The sequence below is a fragment of the Nestor notabilis genome, unplaced genomic scaffold (genome assembly GCF_000696875.1).
Source record: "Nestor notabilis isolate BGI_N333 unplaced genomic scaffold, ASM69687v1 scaffold423, whole genome shotgun sequence".
Lineage (NCBI taxonomy): Eukaryota > Metazoa > Chordata > Aves > Psittaciformes > Psittacidae > Nestor > Nestor notabilis.
Window position 1 is genome coordinate 139,457 of NW_009920379.1, and position 22,520 is coordinate 161,976.

The 22,520-nt window shown below is 41.9% G+C and overlaps 1 protein-coding gene across 1 annotated transcript in view; it reads right to left on the reverse strand.

The window, feature by feature from the left end:
• KLF12 (Kruppel-like factor 12) overlaps window positions 1-22,520 on the reverse strand; it is a 167,195-nt gene that overhangs the window by 66,166 nt on the left and 78,509 nt on the right. Inside the window, exons 3-4 of the mRNA XM_010010637.1 lie at window positions 19,687-20,236; window positions 4,002-4,137 (exon numbers count right to left, since the gene is read on the reverse strand). Coding sequence (XP_010008939.1) covers window positions 4,002-4,137; window positions 19,687-20,236 — 686 coding nt within the window. The remainder of the gene's footprint in view (window positions 1-4,001; window positions 4,138-19,686; window positions 20,237-22,520) is intronic.

Here is a 22,520-nt window from a genome sequence, read left to right on the forward strand (position 1 = left end):
AGAGGGAGATGACTGCCCTGTTCAGGGTTTCCTTACTATGTACTATGGAGATGGCTCCCAAGCCCCACTGTGTCAGGGCTATCTAGAAATGGAATGGCTGCAAGGCTGAGGAAACAGCATGTTGCCTCTGAAAGAGGCCCTTAGAAAAAGTTTTACTGGTCTTCTAGGGCTTGACTAATGCCTTCTCTTCCCTTGGTTTCATAAAGATTTTTAGAGCGTGTCTGAGATTTGACCCTGAATATATGATGCTATTCTTGCTGTGTAATAAGCATCCGTAGTGTCAGGCATAGAGGCAAATCTGCTCTTTATAAGAGAGCTACGTGTCAAATCGAGTTTGTAAAACATGCTACAAAAAGGATGAAATGCTGTTTACAATGAAAAGCCCACTGAAATCTACATATTGCTGCAATATTTATTATCAGCCAGAGCATATTATCTGAGATTAATAAATTATTCTTAGTGTGTAATATGGTAAGGCACAGCAACTGCCATAAAGCAGCACTGTCACATAAAGAAATTTTCTTAAAGTACCCTGCTTGAAATAACAACTTTGTTTATCTATAACTTTACATTACTGATTGGGTTTGCTGAGGCAAGACTATGAAGTCATTCCAAAAGAACTACTGAGAAGTCTGAAAGCTCAGCCAATATAAAGCTAGCAGCAAGAAGGCAATTTCCCTGAGAAAAACTAGTCATACTTGGTCATTTTACAAATATGCAAGCAATTACATTCTGCTTATGTGAATAAGAACTAATGCTAAACATGTGGCTCAGTGTCTGACTGTTACAATTTTTATTGGTAAGGATTTTTTTTCTTGTAAGACTTTAGTGGACCTGAAACAAAGCAGCAACATAGGGGATGCTTTCCCGTTTTAGAGGACATGAAAAGTGAAGCTGTCATGCAGGTATTCCAAATTGCCCTGTGACCCAGCCACATAAGGGTAATTTCAAAGAAAAAAAGCTTAAAAATGGCTGTAGTAAAACAACAGTTCCACCCCAAACACCAATCAGTTAATTTCCTTCAGCTCGTGTTTAAAAACCTTGGCATTGCTAACCTCACCTGGCAGATTTAGATCCAAGGGAAGATATGGAGCATTCAGTATCATCCTGTCACTCCCAGCTTCTGGCACGCTGACTCCCCAGTCAGGCGCCATGGATTGCTGTACCCTCACCTCACACCAGAGATCTGCAGTGCTGACACATGTTTCCCAGGCAGCTGTCCGCACTGCCTGCAGTTAATGGAGAGGAACAGGAGCTCATGGGCTTGAGTGCTTCTCTCTCTCCCTAAATTAGACAGCTAGGATAGGTCAAAAGAATTATCGCCTGGACACGCCACCTGCTATCTGGTCCATATGTATGGAGGCAAGATAACTAGCTCGGACAAGATACCTGGGTTGCAGATATCTAACTACTCAAGATGAATCCTGAACCCCACAGATAGCACACAGGAAAGTCAGGAGCCTCACCAAAGCAGTCCCCCACAGGGTATTTGAAATCCTTTTCTGCTCATTGAAAATAGGTGGCAATAGGCAAATATATATACATACATTTATATATTTATAAACTTTATGCGGGATAATTTAAAACATGTCTGAAAAACAACCAGAAAAAGATCTACTGTTGTCTTGCACCTGCCACCAGCATCTGCAAACTAGGCTTGGTATTTTGTTTAACAAAGACAAGACTGCACAACAGCAACTGAAGGAAATGATGCTGCCACTCCTTTGGAGGTGTCACGCTATATTTCCGAGCCGGCATATGCAAGAAGTTATTTTTGTTATAACTGTATAACTATTCACAAGAAAGAGCTTACAAGCTCACTTAAGAAAGAGCACACTCTGCGGGACAGTATTCTGCACTCTGAGGTCCAGCCTCTGAAGCCACTTCAGCACTTAGTTTAGACTTACGCTCTACTGCACACTGAAGCAGTCTTTCTATGCATGCCCTTACGCTGCCCAGTACAGAACAGAAGGTACCTCTCCACGTCCTCAGAGGAAATTCCTGTCTGCTAAGTTTAGATGCTAAAATTGAGCACACAGGATCTCCCTTTGGAAGGCTTCAAAGGCACTTGCCTCCCTGCAACAAGGGTATGTAGAATGTGGACTTTTATTTTCAGTGGACTGCTTTGCTAAATGTCTAATATTAAGGTATGTGTTAGATACATAAATTCAGAAGAGTGTCTGCCTGTAAGGCACTGTATTATAGACTGAGAAAGAAATGGATTGAGTGAAGTCAGTATAATGTGCCAATGTCTCTTTTCAGCTCAGCAGCTGTATGTGTGGTGTCTGTGACTGAGAATGAAGTCAAGAAGAAGACAAATTGCAGATCACAGTCAAATTAGATTTTCCTAATGGGGCTTTTGAAATAAACTAACAGATTACTGTTTAAATAAAACCCATAACAAGGACGAGTTGATGTTATATTATTAAGTTGCTTAATTTAATTCTTAAACTCCAGAGCCAGCCAAGTAATATTCCAAGACATTTACCTTCACAAACTGTGGAATGCATTGTGGAAAAGCTAAAATGCTTCTCACAGTTTGCACAATTCTCTAAGTGTTCAAGCAGTGTCAATCACGGAGAACAGTATGTGCCTGCCAGTTGCGCAGTAGAAGCATTTTCTAGTGCCCTGTGCTTCCTTTTTTCATTAATTAGACAGAACTATTTAGTGCAAAATCACAACGGGTTGTTTTACTTTTCTAGCTTATTACGTGTGCTATAAACTGAGAAAAAAATACTTAGCACTTCAGGGGCTGGTGCTGTAACTAGCGAATTCAAAATACGTGTAAGGCCTGTCTATCAAGCAATAGCATCACTAGTAAAGAAACCTTCCCTTCCTTTATCACCTTTATCCAGAAGGGGAGCATGCTAATTACAACGAAAGCCAATGCCCTGCCTTGCCCATAGAGACCTCCTTCTCTGCTTAAGGGGAATATACAGGTTTGAAGATCACAGTTACTGTGCTTGACTAGAAGATGAATTAGCAGATGTCTGGTGGAAACACAAAAAAAGTAGTTCCTCCTCAAACACAGCCTGGAAACATCAGTGCTTTTGGCTACTGATGGCCAGGAAAGCAAAGCAAAACCTAATTACTTTTAGATACCATGTGTAGACATTCAAAATGCATTTATAATAAATTACATAATAACAATGTCTAATGGCCTTTACTATATCCCTTCTTATTTAATAACGTCCAAAATGTCCGTATTTTGAACCTCTCAGATGAAGTAATGTGCTTTGTGGGTCTAACACAGGCTTCAGTGCCTGGAGGCTCTAGTTCTATTTCCAGCTCTGCTTCAGACCTACAGGGTGACCTTTACGCATAACCTCATTTTCCTCACCTATAAAATAAGGATATTAATACTTATTTACCTCACAGTTGGTTCCCTTCCAGCTGCTACAATGACTGAGCAAGCTCATGCATCTACAGAATTGCTAATGTTCATGATGAACTGTTTCTTTTTTTTTCTAAATAAGCAATGCAGCCATTAAATTAAGAACTTACTTGCCTGTCCAGTGAGTAAAAGTACACAGAAAAATAACAGCAATGGATAAACTGTTCAAAGTCCCTCACTAATTTCCTTTCAGTGACACTGTCCTTCAGGAGAAATGTAGGTATTTCCTAATCAACAGCAACTAGAATGAACTCCTTGATGCTGCTTTCAGTCAGGAAAAAAATTCATGTTTTTTTGAGTGAAAGCCTGACTTGGACTCCCTTTGGAGAGGATATAAAAACACTGAAAGCTTTGCAAGTAAATAAAGGGGAACAAACGATTTCAATATGAAACTTTACCTAATGACGAGGGCACACAGAAAGAAAGGAAAGGAAAATCAGAGACAAGAGACACAGCCATCTCTTCCTAAGGGGAACAAAGCTACACAGAAGAGATGCTGGCAGGTATGCTGACCCGCAGACGGGGGACACCCCTGCAGTGCCGGCGCCTCCTTCAGCCTGGGAACACCTTGGCAACACTCATCTTGCTCTGGGAATACAATACTTACTCTTGTACTGCTCTGGCTATGGAGAGCGCTGTAGATCCAGTTTCATTAACGCTATCTAAGGTCACATTTGGCAGGTCGTCATCATCACTGTCACTTTTAATTTGTCTGGGAGATAGGCCTCGGGGGTCCATTTGTGCTGGAAAGAGACATATAATGGATTAATGTGAGCGTGTTGAAATTATATCTCATCCCAGAACAACATCAGGGCACACAACACATCTGCTTGCTCAGGTCGGATGGCACCACTTGCACTGAGCTTCCCAAAATGAGGTGACGGAATGGCAAAGTCACCTCAGGGTGCCACAGCATCTCCAGCAGCCTGCAGGCACGTGAACAGGGTACACCAATGCACCCACTGGACCTGAAATAAAACTGCACATGTAATACCCATCAAAAACTCAGTTTACTCTCAAGTTACTAACTCTGACTATCTTCAGAAAATGAAGGGAAAGGGCTACATCTGCTTTGCATGACACAGGACACTCGGGAGCAAAAATTGCAGCAAAACTTCATGAGCAGTGTTTGATTCTGAGCGTTCATCATGAGATACCAGGCTGCGACACATGTCACCCCACTCAACTCAAAAAAAACCCAGCTGTCCTGATTTCTGACTCAACTCAACACCAGTACCAAGCTCTGAAGAAGCCTTCCCTCCACAATTACATACAGCAAAACCACTGCACCTAACTAATAACTTCTAGGTGACGATGTCAGCTAGGCTTTGTCAGATTGTTTTTAAAAGTCACACAGACTCGGGTCTTATGAACACCTGAAGATCAGGAATTGCAGGATTGCTTTGTCCATCCAAAGCTTACAGTACCCATGGCATATGCGAGTGGTGTTGGCAGCGGCCTCTGTGAGGAGAGGCTGGGGCTGCCCTAGTGCTGGACACAGCCAGTTCCCACTGGCTCCACCTGACCCACTGCAGGGCATGGCTGAGCCCCACAGACAAGGTGGTTGCTGCTTCAGGGTAAAACATATTTAAGAAAGGGCAAAAAAAACAAGCCACACAGGCAGTGAGGAAGAAAGTGAGAAACAGCCCTGCAGACACCAAGGCGGGAGGAGGTGCTTCATGGTGCAGCAGAGATTCCCCTGCAGACCCTAGACAGACCACAGTGGATCAGGCTTTTCTGATGGGAACTGCAGCCCATGGGGGCCTGCACTCAAGTAGGGAAAAAGTGTGAGAAGGAAGAAGTGGCAATGAGGAGCTGTTATGGACTGACCCCAACCCCCATTCCCCATCTCCCTGCAGTGCTCTGGAAGAGGGAGGCAGAGGAACCGAGAATGAAGGAGCGAAGTTGAGCCCAGGAAAATAGGGGGTTGTGGGCTGTTCTTCTCACCATCCTAACCTACTTTTAATTAGCAATAAATTAATTTTCCCCATGATAAGCCCATTTTGCCTGTGATGGGAGTTGGTAAGTGATCTCACTGTCTTTATCTCGGCTCCATGAGCATTTCCACCTCATTTTCTCCCCTGTCCTTTTGAGGAGGGGGAGTGTGAGAGTGGCTGGGTCAGCATCTGGCAGCCAGTCAAGATCAACGCACCAGAGTGATGTTTTGTGCCAAAGAAAGACAGGAAAGGAAAGGGGAGCAGGAAAGTAGGCTACCTGTCTTCCCTCTTATCCTGGCTGCTGCCCTCCAAAGGGAAGAAAGCCCAACCCACATAAGGGCAGAGGGAGGAAACCAAGAGATGGGCATGGGGAGACTATGGAGCGTATGTGTGACCTGGGGCAGTCCTGAGAGGAACTGGGGGTTGCTTGTGTCATGGGAGAGACCCAGAGACAAACTTGAGAGGTGATACAGAGAAAGAGACATTCCTCCTTACTCATGAAATACCACATAGGATTAGTAAGTGCTGAGAGATACTGAAAGCAGCTGGAGTAGAGAGCAAAACTGGAGACCTGCCTGGCCCTGCAAGGGAGGCGCGGGAAGGGGAAAGACAGGAAAGGAGATTTGTTTAAAAATGTGCTTATTTTGTTTGGTCAGGTGAAACACGGGAATCCAAGAATGTTTATTTAAAGAGCTAACTCTTGCAGTTTGTTAGCTTGTGCTCTCCTGTATTGCAGACTCAGAAATGGACATTTTCTAGGTCTTACAACATGTTTTTCAAGACACGTAGCTGTCATTCTTACTCAACTCCGCCTAACCACAGCCCTAGGTAACAGCTATCAAGGTATCACAGGCTCCCTTTAGAGATCATGAACAGTTCAGCAAGCCTACAGCTCAAGAGCAGCACCAGAAGTCACAGTAAAGCTTCCCATTTTGCCAAGTTTCTCATGTTACTGTGTTCACTAGCTCTAGAAAAGGGATGGACTCACACTGGAAAATGGGAGGACTGTAGATACTCCAGGAGCTGTGCAGCCATAACAGTAGCACTGATGGATAGCTGGGCTCTTGAAAAGAGAGCACTCCCAAATGACTGATGACTCAAGGGAAAGTTGATCTTAAATTTTAATTTATGTCCTAGCTGTGAGCCACCTCTGAGGAAAAGAACAGTGAGTGATTATAAATACCCTTCAGCTGTATGGTTTTTTTTATGTTAAAGAACTTCATAAAGAAAATACTATTAAAATACGTTCAGTAAGCTGATGGAACAGCTCCTTCTGGAAGCGCAGTGAATTTACAGATGAAGAGTATGTCTTCTATTTGCTTTCTACTAACACAGTTTAGGTGCCTCGGTAACACTGACTACATTAGGGTTGCCTATTATTTCTTCACATATGGTGAAGAAAACACCTTTGGCAAAGAGTATTGACCATGAACAATGACCCACATGAGACAAACACACAGGAACTTAGATATTGTTCAAAACATTTAATTGTTTTAGGTAGAATGAGCACCACTCTGACTGTGTTTCTTAAAATCACAACTTACACATGATGGTATCCAATGTGTACCTGAGCAATAAGGATAATCTAGTATTTGATTCAAATGAACCACCCAGTCAGCTGATTTGGCCCCAAAAAGCTATTCAGAAAAAAAGTGCTACTTCTGCTCGTTCCCTAATATTCCTTCTTAAAAGCAACTTTGAGGTTATTGTTACTTACTTCATTACTTCTTCAGTTTTCTTAAAAGTGAATCTCATTACAAGAAGTTACACGTTTGTACCTGCCCAATATTTAAATGCTGCTATACATGATGCTTCTGTGAAAGCTAGTGTTTGTAAACAAAATTGTAACAAAAACCCTATGCAAGCAATACTTTGTGTTAACTGTGGCTTAATCTGACTTGCACTACAGTGTATTAAGTAGCTAGCTCAGAAACATTTTTAATGTTTAAACCCAAGCCTAACTTGAAATCATGAACATTGTTACATAATTTAGTCTGTAATACAGTTATACATCAATTTTGATCACTTAAACATGAATACATCTACATGAATAGAATGGTATAAATGTATATGAAAAATCTTACATAATTTTGTTCCTTGTAAGACACGTTGATTCATTAGTATTGCAGATTGACAGCTCTTAAGATACTATTGAAACTCCTATAATATTTGATGTTGGTTTTAGATTACCAGAGGAATGTGCTAGGATGAAAAGTCACGATTTTCTGCTCGGCAAGGTAAATCCTACTCCGTCTATTCCTAACACAGCCATGATGTTGCCAATGGAGTTGTGCTTTTGCACTCAGGCATAATTCAACCCACTGGACATGGTTTGCCCCGCCAGACACCAGTGTTTGCACACATCATGAGGTGCCGTGAGACATGAGCATGGTGAGAACAAAAGGTGGGCAAATTCAAAGGCGGGCAATTGAAGGACATTTTTTGATATATTTTTGCAGTGAACCTAACTAAAGATGATAATTAAATTAGAGAATTATCTGGGGATTATTCCCTTATTTTTTAATGTCGGCCCACACATACATGCTTTTGTGTCTCCCTTTGCATTCATGAGCTCTCCTCAGCTTGCAGACTTGGGTGGCCGAGGCACTGGCAAGCCAAGGTGACTAACCAGGAGGCTGAACTTCACCACTGCTAGCTGGTGAATACTGCCCTGTTTTCTCGTCAGCAAGGCTGCAGTTGCCACAGAGAAGAACAGCCTTTACAGCTATTTTCCTCCCCCAAACGAGACATGTGAATAACCGACTGGCCGAAAGCCTACTAGATATCTCCTCCTCACAGTCAATACAGTGTGCAAACTGCGGTATGGGATTTTTATACATTCGGAGTTCATGACTCCTCCTTATGTCAACAGCTTTGACTTTCTCTAGGACATCTCTGAACAACTGTGGAACTGCTGGCACCAAGGTTTATAAATACCAGCCGCAGTTCATAAATACTGAATTAAAAGTAATTACTGGCCTAACGAACATCAAAGGGGAAAGAATGAAGAGATGCAGGCACAAGATAATTTAGCAAATGAGATGAAAAAGGTAGAGGACAAGTGAGTAACTGAATGCAACTGGCAAGCAAGGTGGAGGAGAGCCCACAAAACATGCCAGTGCATTCTAACCTCCCTTCATGCTGTGCTTTGCTCTGACAACCAAGCTTTTCCTTGAACTTAGGACCATGGAAATGGGTCACTGAATTGAGTCCTCCCTATCACAGTTCATTTCATCAGTATTACATTTCACCAGTAAAGCTCAGGCCCTAAAATTGAGCTGGGTTTCTTACCCTTGCCTACTCCTCTTGAAAGGCAAGATTTGTCCAGCAGAGTTATCTGGTGGTTTTGTGAAGTGTGAATGAGGCTAAGGCGAGGCAAGCAAAAAGAAACAAGTCAGAGACTGCTTTCATGGGACAAAGGTGTCATTGAAAGAGTGCACAGGAGCTACAGAAGCAAGCTGTTAGCGCTCAGTGCTGAAAAGACTGGTGAGCCAGGGGAGTTATTTAAGAATGTCTGCAACTGCTGAAGGCTGCAAGCAGCCACATCGCTCTTCATCCTTGTTAGCCTCAAGAAACAATGTCCCTTTTGCTAAAGAAAGTACAGAGAATTGCTCTTGATGCACGTACATACATGCAATCACTTCTCAATGGCCCCTTTGCCAAACCCTACCAAAATGGGGTTTCCCTTTGGGCAGTAAAAGTGAATTCAATCTCTGCACTTGTTTTAAGGTCAGATGTGCAAATGGGTCTCACATAAGGCCTGTAAATACTCCAGAACTACCATCATTAATATTTTATCTGCCAACTGTCAGTTGCCTGTAGGAAAAAAATCTGAGCTGGATCAGATATAAGCTTGCTTCTCTTTCTATTGAACTAAACAGTCTTTGGCTTTAAAATTTATGCTGGCTGTAGAGGCCAGACAATACCTGATCCTGTTTCTAAGGACAAAATAGCCCCTTCTACAATGCTGGAACAGATTTAAACGTGCACAGCAACTTTCTAACAAGCACTGATTGAATTTGTGCTTTCTGGCACTAGGCTGTGTTGGTTTTGACATAGTATTAGCCGTATCATGGAAGCACAATCTCCAGGAAGGATCCAGCCTGCCGGCAAAGAAACTCCTCAGAACAGGATGCAGCCTCCACATTCCGAGGGGAATAACCTGAGCATAGGGCCATGCCACCAGGGTATTTTTCTCCTTCTCTCTCTAAACTGGTGCTCTTGTCCACATTAGGGCATCTCTTGGGAAGGAGGGACTACTACGGATTTCGGTCTCTCCAGGCTGACAAGAACCCAGCACACCTCCTCTCACTTCTCACACATGTGCTGGCGTTACTGGCATTGCTAGTTGTTGAGTAAATGCTGTCCCCTGTCTATCATATTCAGGCTCCACATGAATATGTCCTAATCACTTCGCTTCCTTCCAGTGATTATTTAGGGATATGCAGCTCAAGTGCTCTGACCTGGTCAGGCAAGGCCAAGTGCCATCAGAAATCCTGCAGTCAGATGCCTGTAGGTGGCCCAAATCTGGGCTCTTCTCAGCATGAAAAGGGCTGTACACTAACATACTGCTATCAACACTGGCAGGTTTCAGTTGCCACAACCTGATTTATTTCCTCCTGTCAAATTTCCTGTGAGTGAAAGGGATGAAAACTCATCCCATTAGTAGGCTTATGAAGACCCACTAGAAGTAATTTCATATCTACACACTATCTTTGATTTAAAGGCAAATACGAGCCCCTTGGGTTAAAGATGAATGAAATATTTAAGAGCAGGAGAAAACTAAGTAATCATCAGGAGTTTTGCCTCTCATTATAGCTAAGCCACGTAGTATTAACTAATGCCAAAATGGCTCATTATGGCTTGCTGGTGTGAAAGCAGCATCCTGAAATATTGAAGCCTCTGGCTTACTTTGTCTTAAAACCTCAGTTTTCTGCATTAAATTAACTTCTTTGCAGTAACTCTGTAAACATACATACACGTAGGCCTGCTGAAACACCACATCATAACACAAACTAAATCACACTTAGTTGCGCTCTTAAAATAATTAAAAATCTGCTTCTGCTTTTTGAAAGGATTTCCAAATTCAGAGTCTGTTTGCTCCCTGCTTTCTCTGAAGGATGCCTAATATTCAACCCGCTATTCAAAATGATTGCTTGTGATGGGATTTCCAAGCAGCCCTGACATCAAACCTGCCAGCCACAAGCAGGGTTACAGATGTCTGCAGTGGGGACAGTAACACCAAGACCTGGGCTAGGTGAGATGTCAGCCTGGATGGTGGGGAGGCCCCTCTGGCCTTGCTAGTTCTGATCCATGCCAGGGTGATGTGTTTGCTGTCACAAACATAGCCACAGGTTTTTAATGCAATGGAAATTTAAACAATGCAGAAATGTGATGTAACCAAAAGACTCATGTTTGCTGTTGCCAAATGTCCAACTTAGAAACTCCTCTCTAATTGCTTCCAGTGCATGCTGGCATACAGCAGGTAAAAGAAGATTATCTCTAGCTGTAAGCAATGGTTGCCTTGCACTTACCTCCTTTAGGAATGGAAATCAAATACTACCCCACACCCCAAAATTAACATTTACAAGAATTTCATTAGTACTCCTGTTACACACGTGTGTGCCTGTGTCTGCAGAGCATGAAGGGCTCAAATAACAAAGCAACATTTGCTGCCAGCTCTTAGATAGATGGTATTGGAAAATATGGTCAAGAAAATTATATAGCACTCATGCTTTAGCACAATATGCTATTAATCTGCCTGCATCAGAAATACTGTGAAAGAAGTAGTTGGAACCTAATGATAATAATCTGCCCTTGCAATGACTTCATGACCCACCAGCACCTAACAGTACGTTTCCATCAGCCCTCATCTTCTCTCAGAGCGTTGGACCTCAGGAGCTGGATAACACAGCAGGGGAGGGAAGAGCCTATTGCCTGCTGTTTCAAGGCACCTGTATTGAAAATACAACCACCTGGCCCTTCCATGCAGCCAGCAAAGGGAGATGGGTGCCTTCAGGGGTGCTGAGCCCACCCACCTCCAGGACAACGCCAAAGGAGAACACCACAGATGCCACGGTGTGTTTTCACCAGTGGAAGAAACACTTCCAGATGCAAAGGTACATGAGCTGTTTGAAATTATGCCCTCAAAGATTAAGCATCGTACTCAGGTTTACTTAATGTGTCTTAGAAAACCAAATCCTGGCTTTATGGACCTAGCAAATGCACGGGAATGATGATACTCACTATTTTCTCCTCCTAAGCTGGTCACAGAATCAACCATAGAATCAACTAGGTTGGAAAAGACCTTTAAGATCATCAAATCCAACCATTACCCCAGGACTGCCAAGACCACCACTAAACCGTATCACTGAGGGCCTCATCTACATGGTTTTTTAACACTTCCAGGGATGGGGGGTGATTCCATCACTTCCCTGGGCAGCCTGTTCCAGTGCCTGATCACCCAGTCTAAACCTCCCCTGGTGCAGCTTAAGATCGTTTCTTCTCATCCTATCGCTTGTTACTTGGGAGACCAACCCCACCTCACTACAACCTCCTTGCAGGTAATTGTAGAGAGCTATAAGGTCCCCCCTGAGCATCCCTTTCTCCAGACTAAACAGCCCCAGTTCCCTCAGCTGTTCCTCATCACACACGTGCTCCAGACCCTTGACCAGCTTTACTGCTCTTTTCTGGACCCACTCCAGCACCTCAATGTCTTTCTTGTAATGAGAGGCCCATACTATATGAAGCACATATATGGCATTTTTCTTCCTATTTAAAGTTCACTGTAAGTGCTTTATGTGCTGGAAAACGCTCTGAGTGCACCTATCACATTTTCAGTCAAAACAGCTTGGTGCCTGGTAGGGGCAGCAGAATTGGTCGATTTATTTCATAAAACTTTATGTACAAAGCAGCAGTATCCATGAACGTAATGGTCAGAATATAGAGTCTACAGGGGTAATTTTTATTACAATTTATAGCAAGATTACCCATACTCCACAGTTTTCAGATTTTATTGAGATTTTATGGGACTATATTGGCTAGAGCCATTAACTGCACCCAGCATAGCTATGGTTCACAGAGATGGGAATTGGCACTGAATGCACGGTGTAACTAATCTACCACAGAATATTAATTGCTATGATCCAATCAAAGGCAATATCATTTCAATCATTTCTCCAGTCAAATAATTTGCCATTAGTCTGTAAAAGAATAGCTGTGTGGAGGAACACAGAGGTGCAGGTGATTGCATGGATGTAATACATGCACATATTTAAGCATCTCTGTCATTGGCCTGTATACATAAACATACAACACCAGTTTTTTAAGCAAAGGACTTTCTTCTAAGCTATTTGAATGCCATGAGACCTCATCTAAAAAACCCAAACTACTGAGACTCCTGAGATTTGTATCTCACTGAGCACCCTATACACAAATACTCTATCACCAAAAGTAAAAAGGCAAAATAATAAGGACAACATATATTTACTATGAAATAAAGTATTGCAAAGCCACTACCAAACAGTAACAGATTGCAACTCATGCACTGCAGTCTAGATATATTTTAGACACCAGAAAGTTTCCAGGAAGTCGGTCCAAGGCACAATGAAGCCTAAGGCAAGGATAAAATACATGAGAAGTGTTATGCCTGTGTTTCTCCTGGATCCAAATTTGTGGGATAAAAGCAACTCAAAATCAAAGCTCAAAGCTCAAAGCTCAGCCCTGGTGAGAATACAGAGCTGAAGGACCAGAGGCATTCTTGGCGTGGAAGACAAGGAATTAACAGTTTCCAAAAGGTGCAGGGTCTTGGGATATGTCAGAATGGACTTTATAATCCTCCTTATCCTGGGCTTCTCAAATAAATCTGGAATAAACATCTACCTCATTCCCTTCCACAAAACTGCTCCTAGTTAAAAACATACACGATATTAAATCCACTGTTGATAAATCTTAGAAGAGCATGTGCTTCTGTAGTGGAAAAACCTAAGTATGTCACTAGTGAGTCACCAGAAATATGACTTTTTTGGAGATTTAAATAGAAGACTGTTTATAGGACTGCCCATAGTTAACCCAAGCTGCTTTGTCTTCACACAACCTCCTTCTCCATTTCAAATACTACAGCATATCTTGTAACCTGTGTTTTAACTCTCCATTCTGGCATGAATTACTATTTACTGTAGCTCTTAAATAAATGCACCATCTCCAGTAACGCAGGTTCCACCCTGAATGCCAGCCTCTCCTCTAGCTGCTTTCTCCTTCCTGGCTAGCCATTACCAACCTCCTCCTCCTTCCCAAAACCACTAACATTTCTTCCAGACGAACCAGGCAAACAGGGGGAGAGAGATTTAATATTTCAGGGGCATTTTGTGAGGAGGTGGACAGGCTGGAACACGTACAGGCGCTAAAGATTTTTGGCCTAACAAAAAATTACTGTTAAAGTAGAAACTCTCTGCCTCAGTGCAACTCAAGTCCAAAACAGTCATCTACTAAAATGTAGAAAGGATAATCACTCCATATGAAATAAAAAAGGCAACATTACTGGTTTTAATTAAGAGTCTCTTCCATGGCGTAATTTATACAAACAGACCATATAATCTGACATTTAAACATATGGAATGGTTCTCTAAATCCTTAACTTTGTACTACAAATTGGATTTACTTTTGTGGAATGAATTTTACAGAAGGCAGAAATAACAGGCTGTACTTAAAAAAACAACCAAAAAAACATCCAAAACCCCAACAAGGGCAGTGGAAAATGTAATCTAGTAGTATTACCTGTTTTAAGTTGCAGAAAAATCTGCAGCAAAAGGTACTGCATTTACTACATATTAAGGTATCCACAGTGAGGAATATGGCTTGAAAAGACACAATCTGTATATTTCTGCTAGGTCTACATACAGACATAGTAACATAAAAATAGTCCACGCCAATGCCATTACAGATGTTTACACACACAGGAAAGTGAATGAAGTTCAGTCAGCAAATTTAAACTTACAATGTTCTGACTTCTGGATTTTGCAAGTGGTTGTGTCTTCTGAAGACTCTAAGACCTGTAAGAGTAAGAACCCAAAAACTTGAACCCAAGCCCCCAGAAATAACAAAGTTGCACAGGTTCTTGGTGCACCATCATCAGGAGGAAGCTTCTAAAAGGCCCTTTAATGAGTGAAGTAACTCTTCTTAACTATAGAAAACAATTTCTAAGGATATTATCATTGGCAAAACCTGCTGCTAGAGGGACATGATCTGCCAATAGTATTCACAGAATCATAGAATGGTTTTGGGCTGGATCTTAAAGCTCATCCAGTTCCAGTCCCCTAGAGACGCTTCCACTAGAACAAATTGCTCAAAGCACCATCCAATCTGGCCTTAAACAATGTCAGGGATGGGGGAGCCACAGCTTCTCTGGGCAACCTGTGCCAGTGCCTCACTACACTTATTGTAAAGATTTTTTTTTTAGACCTAATCTAAATCTTCCCTCTGTCAGCTTAAAGCCATTTCCCCTCATTCTATCACTACAGGCCATTGTTAAAAGTCCCTTTCCAGATTTCTTGTAGGCTCCCTTTAGCTATCGGAAGACCCTTCTGAAATCGAAGCAGTGGAAAGATTCAGGCTAATGGGAACACAGTTTGTAGGAGAATATGTTGCTGCCACTGCAGGCCCTCTCACTCCTCTCTGTCCAAGCCTCTTTTTGTTTTCCTTCACCCTGCCCAGATCTCCTTTCCATCCTCCTTTTGCTTCTTCACCCTTCTTCTGTCTTCAGCCTTCTACCACTTTTATTCCTGAACATGTGCACACACCTGTAGCCGTCTCATTGTCTATTCTTTTCACACCCACTCCCTTCCATCCTGTCCCTCTCTCCACTGCCCAGCCCCTCCCCACGTCCTCCCTGCCTTTTCTTAGCCACATTTTTACTTGCTTTATCCTTTGAAGAAACTCATGTCTTTTTCAGATCTGCAGACTTAGCTTCCACAAGTGCTTAAAAAGAGAAAAAGAAAGGACAGTGGTCCAAACCAAACTTGAGGTTCATGGCACAAAACCACGGAGGTTCTAGAGTTTTTCAACAAGAAAAGCCACAATAAAATTTTCAACATGAAAAATGCTACATTTTTTTCTTGATGATCAGTCTCAGGAAAAGTGGAATAGTTTTTTCTTGAAACTTTCCTCAAAAAGAAAGAAAAAAATAAAAAAGACATAGCCTGAGGCAGATTTGCCGCATGGAAAATGTTAGCCAAATGGTTAACACACAGGCAGACTCTGAGCAACTGAAGACAGGGATTTAAGTGAAACCATGAGGCAACCTTATCTATAGGTGCTGCTACCTGCTGTGCCTCTAATTACACCTTTTAGCAATCCTCACCATTGCTGAACGGGGAGAAAAAAAGGTGAAGAAAGAGTCTATCATTGGATTTTAATGATCTGAAACACTTTAATATGTAATAAATTCTAGCCACCTACTCCATGCAGAAAAAAATCTCTAAGTGCTTTTTAAGGGTCTGGATGACAAGACATCAGTGGTGACCACTGAAAGAAGTGGCCTTCATCTCTTTGGCACGTTGTAGGGGGTGGCAGAGGCTGCAGCCCCGACCAGCGATGCCCACAGGGACTTGGCCTGGCTCCTGCCCGCTCCGTGCCCCAGCAGCCCTAACACATTATTATGCTTTCTGCATATGAAATAACGTGAAGGTGAGGATTTAGGGGGCAAACTGCACAGCAGGGCTGGCAGTGTGGGGGACAGCACACTGAGACCCCCACTTTGGGGGGTCTCCCTGAAGTGTGTCCTCCCCTGTGGGGGCATCTGGAGGATGTCAGGGAGGGGAGGGTCCACAGTCTGTGGGGGAGTCTGCATGTAACTGTGTGTATGTACACACATATGGGAGTGTTGTGGGATTACCGAACAGTTTGTAAAAACTTAGTAAGCTTTTATAAATGGCTAGTGTTGTATTACCGATATTGAACATACTGTCCACTGGTTGCCTTCTAATTGTGTGTTGTTCATAAATTCCTAAAAATGCTTCAATCTCCATTTTGATCTACACTACGAGAACTGACAGGTTTTTATCCTGAAAAAAAGCATCCATCTGTCAGAAGGGTGCTTTTGTAGCTCCTATTGCCCACCTTGGGGTGTAGCATGTGGCACAGGACCTTATGGGATGCTGCTGGCAGCTCGTATATACAAGGGCTAATTTTCTGCAAACCCCATTGGTCTGCAATGCTGCAGAAAGGGTCTGATTTAACAGGAACCCTTGCAAGTGAAAAATAGGAGAGAGGAGGCAGGACTGAGAGAGCAGAAATGAGCAGCATGTTGGGAGGCAGAAAAGGAGATCTGAGTCCCTCCTGAAGGAAGGGGCGACTGAGGCCAGGATGAATACTGCCAAGGTGAAGGATGTGCAGCAGCAGAGGAGGAGATGACAGTATGGGTTAGAAATATTAACAGATAAGGAGGGAGAGATGAAGCAATGCTGCTGAAACTGACACTCACATAACTGTCAGTGAAATTGGAAAGACTAGGAAAAATGGAAAGATAGAAAAAGGGGGAAACAGAAGCAGAGGTATTGATTCTATGGTTCTGTCATTACTTGTGCTGGAAAGGAGAGAATTCAAACAGAACATTTGCTTGAACTGCCTAGAAAAGCGGCTGCTGGAAGGACAGTTTTGTCTGAGAAAGGTGGACTGGGAAGCATCAGGGAAACAGAGACACCTGAGCAAAACACCTGGAGGAACGATTAGAGGGATGGTGATGGCCTGAAAAGGTTTTGCAATGAAAGTAAAAATGAAATGGTTTCTCATCAAACCTGGAAGGAGGAGGAAAATTCAGCATGAGGAAAATAAAACTGTGAATAACAAGGAATATACCTTTCTCTATATCCTGTTTCTTTGCAGTTTTCCCCTAAGTATCTGTACCTAGAAAAACAGAAGAGGTCTGACCTTAAGTCTGATATAATTTTCATTAACCTTATCATTGGAAGTATCTTTGTTCAGGGAAATGCCTAAATCTCATCTGACTGAAAGATACAGGCTAATGTAGAATATAACTTTAAGTACTTCCCAACCATACCCCTGGATCATCAACATGTTCTCTGGTTTAGCACCAAAACAGCAGCAACACAGGGATTATGCAACAAATGCTGCTGATACTATCTGTGGATCAATTTTGTTTCAGCGTGCGTATTTTTTTGTTTCTGAAAATGATCACCACTCATGTAGAACTTGAAAGTTGCTACTCTAGATGATTCCAAAACTGCACTTCTCCTTCAGCTGGTAGAGGCTTAGCAACCAATTCAACTTGACAGCAGCATCCTGTTAGCATCTCTACACATCTGAAATTTATTTAATCCGTTAATTCGTGTAATGTCATTGCAATTTATTATTTATATTGTTTTACATATAAAGAAAGAAGAACACTCCAGCAAAAGCTGACAAAAGATGACTACCTAGAGGATTGTTGCCTGTTATTCTTCTACTGTATTTATTCAAATTAACCTGAACATTTATATCAAAATAATTAGTGATAGCAAAATGGGTAAAACTGATGAGAAAAACAAAATGAAAGAACGCTTAATCCCTTCTTTTTCTTTAGCTGTACATTACCAGGTGCGGCAGGGCTGGTTAGTGATCTCTGCCAACAACAGCACAAAGGCGATATTGTCAGGTTAGGAGGCCCGGAGCTTGTGGGCTGAAATCTCTGTGGCACATTAAATTGTGGAATTTTGTTGACAAAACTGGGGTAGCAAAGTTCCAGTTTTACAAGATCAGGAGGTGCTTCCTATAGAGGAGACTACTATCATAGCCAACCAGCACCTCTGAAATGAAAACAAACAAATCAGAAAAATTCTGGATGAGTTTAAGGTCAGGTGCGGCTCAAAGCTCCAAAATCAAAATACATACTAAAACTTTCCCTTTTCTTTTTTTCCCAAACAACATGGTGAAAAGTTCTGCTTTCATTCATCATTTATTGACACAATGGCACAATGTCCTAAAATTACGCCACTGTATGAAGTACAATAAAACCTCTTAACCACGATTTTGAGGCTTAAACCAAAACCCCAATCGGCCATGAGCTCATTTCCTATGTCCAACCCTGTTGAGAGGGCACAGTCCACACTCATATACTGAGGTAGCGGGAGGAGAACCAACAAGCTATGAACAAAAGGATGCTACTAAACATCAGAAAGACCCATCACTGTAGTCCTGTACAATAATACACAGTCACCAGTATACCAAAAACAGACATGAGAGTTGAAGAAAAAACGTCTTTTAGTTGTAGAGACCCATTCGTTATGCGGTTAGGTACACAAGAGATGTTATAAGATGTATTACTAAATGCCCTGTAGTCCCATAAGCCCTGAAGTAAGGCTATGTATCAGTACCCTCCCTTTCTGCTTCATGCAACACCTTGTTTCAGGGAAGAATTAGCCATATTTTATTCATTCACATGCAATGAACCCTGAAATGAGTCTCTTGTTTCTCTCCTCATGTTCCCATCTCGGTCACTAATGCCTTCTTTATAAAGCTATGCTTTTTCAAAGTATCTGGGCATGTATGCTTTCTCTTTACTTCCTCCACCCATCATGTCACCATCTCTAACAGATTATTGCTCCCTCAGTAACTGTAATGTGCTCATTTTTGTTGCTCTCCAGCTCACTTTTCTGTGTATTTTGGACACCTTTCCAAGTGTATCTGTTCTTTTGGCATGTGCTTTCTTCCTCCCTTCACACCTCCATGTGCCTCTCAGGTCCTGTGTCTGCAAAAGTCATTCCCAACATACACACTCCGTGTGGCTTCCTTCCCTTTGCTGTTTAATCTGGAAGAAGAAAACTAATTCAAAATACTGCACTGCCACTCCTTGAGCTTAATAAAATCTATCTCTCTGCATCTGCTACTGCTCTTTGGTCCAAATGCCTCTCTTTCACAAGTTCCTACAGCCCAGTGATTGCCTTCTCTGTGCACGGAAACATGCAAATTTTGTGGGCAAAGAATCTCCTTCCCTCGCCAATTCAGTATAACCTGGTGAGTTTTCCATGTTCATCTATGATGTTTTACATATTGTCACTATTCGGTTGTCCTATTTCTTCAGCTTCTGGGGAGGACTTATTCCTCCCAGGACAAAACTTGCCATGAGTTGTCTGAGCATCTAACACCACTGCTGACCTCCATCTTCAAAAAAATATTTACTTATTTTAAAGACCATCTGGGATAAGACTTTGAAAGGTTCCTCTTGATAGCGTAAGTTATATGACTTCTCAGCAAACACCACAGTAAGTTTGGAAACCAACAGCTGTATAAAATTGCTATAATTTCCTCATACAAGAGCAGTTTTAAGGATGCCACAGGTGCACAAAACTGGTTCCACCTTACCTTTGACGTGGCTTCTCCCATCCTCTAACAGTGGTACTACTATAGTGTTGTTCATATTCCCAGGTGATCTCACAGCTGTATAGACAACAGGTACCGACTGTACCACCACGGGGATACGGTGCACATGACTCATTTTGTTGGACTGCAAGTTCATGGGGCTGGAAGGTGGTACTGGATGGATAATGTGCAAAAACTGCTGGCCTCCAACACCAGATGCTGAGGCCACAAGAGGACCTGGAGTTAATACTGACGGTACAGACGCTGCTGAGGATACCGATGTTATTACTGTGGGTGATGAAGCTGGTCGACTAGAAGAAGAAGAAGACGAAGTAGAAGTGGAAGAAGGGGAGGAGGCTGATGCTGTCATGGAAACTGGTGAAGATGAAGCTGCTGTAGGGGACGACCTGGCTTTGTTTATTGACAAGTCCACTGGTTCAGTCTGTGTTTGGAAATGGTCTGTAGATAATGAATCCTCCGTGGGGTCTGCCTTCATGTTGTTTAGTAACAAGGGTACAGCTTCCATATCTGGATAGTTGTGGACGTTTGGAGACTGTTGAGGAAGGACAAAGGGACATAATTACGCATGTGGCTAAAGACAACTTACACACCCAATTGCTAAGGCGCATCACACGTCTCAGTCATGAAAGCCACAGGATTTGTCTCCTTTTGTTTTGAAGCTCAGAGTTCTAAAGGACAATTTTTTAAATCATGCTAAAAATCACAGACATGTTCAGTCTGAACAGAATATTAAAAAAGTTCTACTCCCATTTCTCAGAGGTGGCAAGATTCACAACTACAAAATCATCCTGTTTCTTTGCATTACACAAAGTCATCAGTGACAAAAACTTTTGTATCTCCACAGATAACCAGTGTTTATATTGACAGGACATTTCTTCCCAACATCTATCTTCAAGCTACAGCATTACTCTCTGGTGTTATCTCCAACAGACATGAAGAAAAACTGGTCATACCCATTTTTCAAACAATTTTCTGAGTGCTCAAGGACTGTAATTTCTCCCTACTTGTCTACCTTCTTCTAGACTAGGCAGACCTTGCTTCTTTCTGTCATAAGTCAGCTTTAAAAAAACAAGCCTTAGGACTCTCATTTGCTCTTTACAGTGACCTCTGCACTTTTTCCACACCACTTCCCAGAAGGCAGTGCCTTACACTAAACACAGTCCTTCAGTTCAGTGTTTGACTTTTTGCATTCTGTGTACTTACTGATAATGAACTTACAGGTCAGTACAGAGCCCCACGTTTGTATGGTTGCCCTGTTACAGGCAGCAGTGGCTACAGCAATTCATTATTCTGAATTAGCACATTAGATTTTTGTTACAACTTTCTTTTGTTACAACATTCTTTTATTTTTCCCATTTTAATTAAGAACAATTTTTCTGACTTCACAAAATAATTCTATGCTTTACACCAACTCTTTCAAAGCTAGTTCACCTAAATTTATTCTAGACTGGTGGTGCCATATGCTCTTTTTATAGTTTTATTCCTTATTTCCATCATCAAAGAGGTTAACAATTTATAAATAAAGATAGATCCCTCGAGAAGCTCATTTGATTTATCTTCCCTTTCTGACAGTACATCATTCATAACCACTCTTTAAAAATGTTTTTCAATTAATTTTCAATAGGCAGAGCAAGGAACAGAATGACCATCGATAACCTGGTAGAAAGACATAGCCCAGCTCTCAGCTCCTCAGCTAAGTACCTCCATGGCACTGCACTGTAGCAGAGCTCCTCTACCACACTGTTACGTGTTGTAGTATGGAAAACCAACCTCAATAAAAAACATTTGCCAACCTACTTCAAATCTCACTTGACCCAAAGCAATTATTCCACATACAGATCTAACAAGCAATCTTTTTATGGTACCTAAGCAGCTCTAAATGCATTCTCTCAATTGCTTATTAAGTCAGAAATATTTAAACCACAAATATTTTAGTTTGTCTATCCTAAAAAAGTTAACAGTCAAGCAAGTTATGAATTCACTTTGGGATTTTTATAATCAACTATGTTAAATATTTTCATGGAGAACCCTCCTGGATTTGAGTCAGAGCCAGATTTCATCACGGAATGGAATTCTATTGCAAAAGGAAAAGAGAAACACTAATATTAAAAATACTAATAATAACAGCCCAAGTGCGTAGTATCCCTGGCATACTGAAAGATGAGATATTCTACTAGATCCCATCTATTCAGCTGATTTAGACTGGCTCCCAGAGCTGGCATTTTCCTCCATTTGAAAGCAAGAACATCTCTGGTACAGCGAGTCTCTTCCTCTATTCATACACAAATCAACTTACAACAAAGGGACCCCAATTCATCCGGTCCCTGGACCCTGCTGTTCTGCTGTAATACAAATAACAAAAGCAAAAAAACCCTTTATAAAGACAATGGGAATTTCTCCTGCTAAAGAAGAACACAGAGTGAAGAACAGGTTTTTAAAGTGCATAACCAGCTACAAGTGACAAGGTTACGAAAACCTCTTCCTGAAGAAGGCAAAACCACCTGTAATTGCCCAGTGATGATTGCTGGTTACTTCCTCTGAAAACACCTTACCCAGGCTATTGTCAGTAATGAGATTCTGCATTAGGGATACTGTATGTGCCACGACAAAGACAAAACCATAAACATACATGGCACAAGTAGGTAATTTGTCAAATTTTGATAAGTCTTGTACATGCAATTGGCAAACAGACTGGTTCTGCTGAACTGAACAGACTGGCGGCACAGTGCAGACAAGGCAGAGGGGGACACCCTGCACAGGCTACACCCAAATCTTCGTTAAGGCCAAAGGCAACATCTTCTACCTTAAATGTCTGA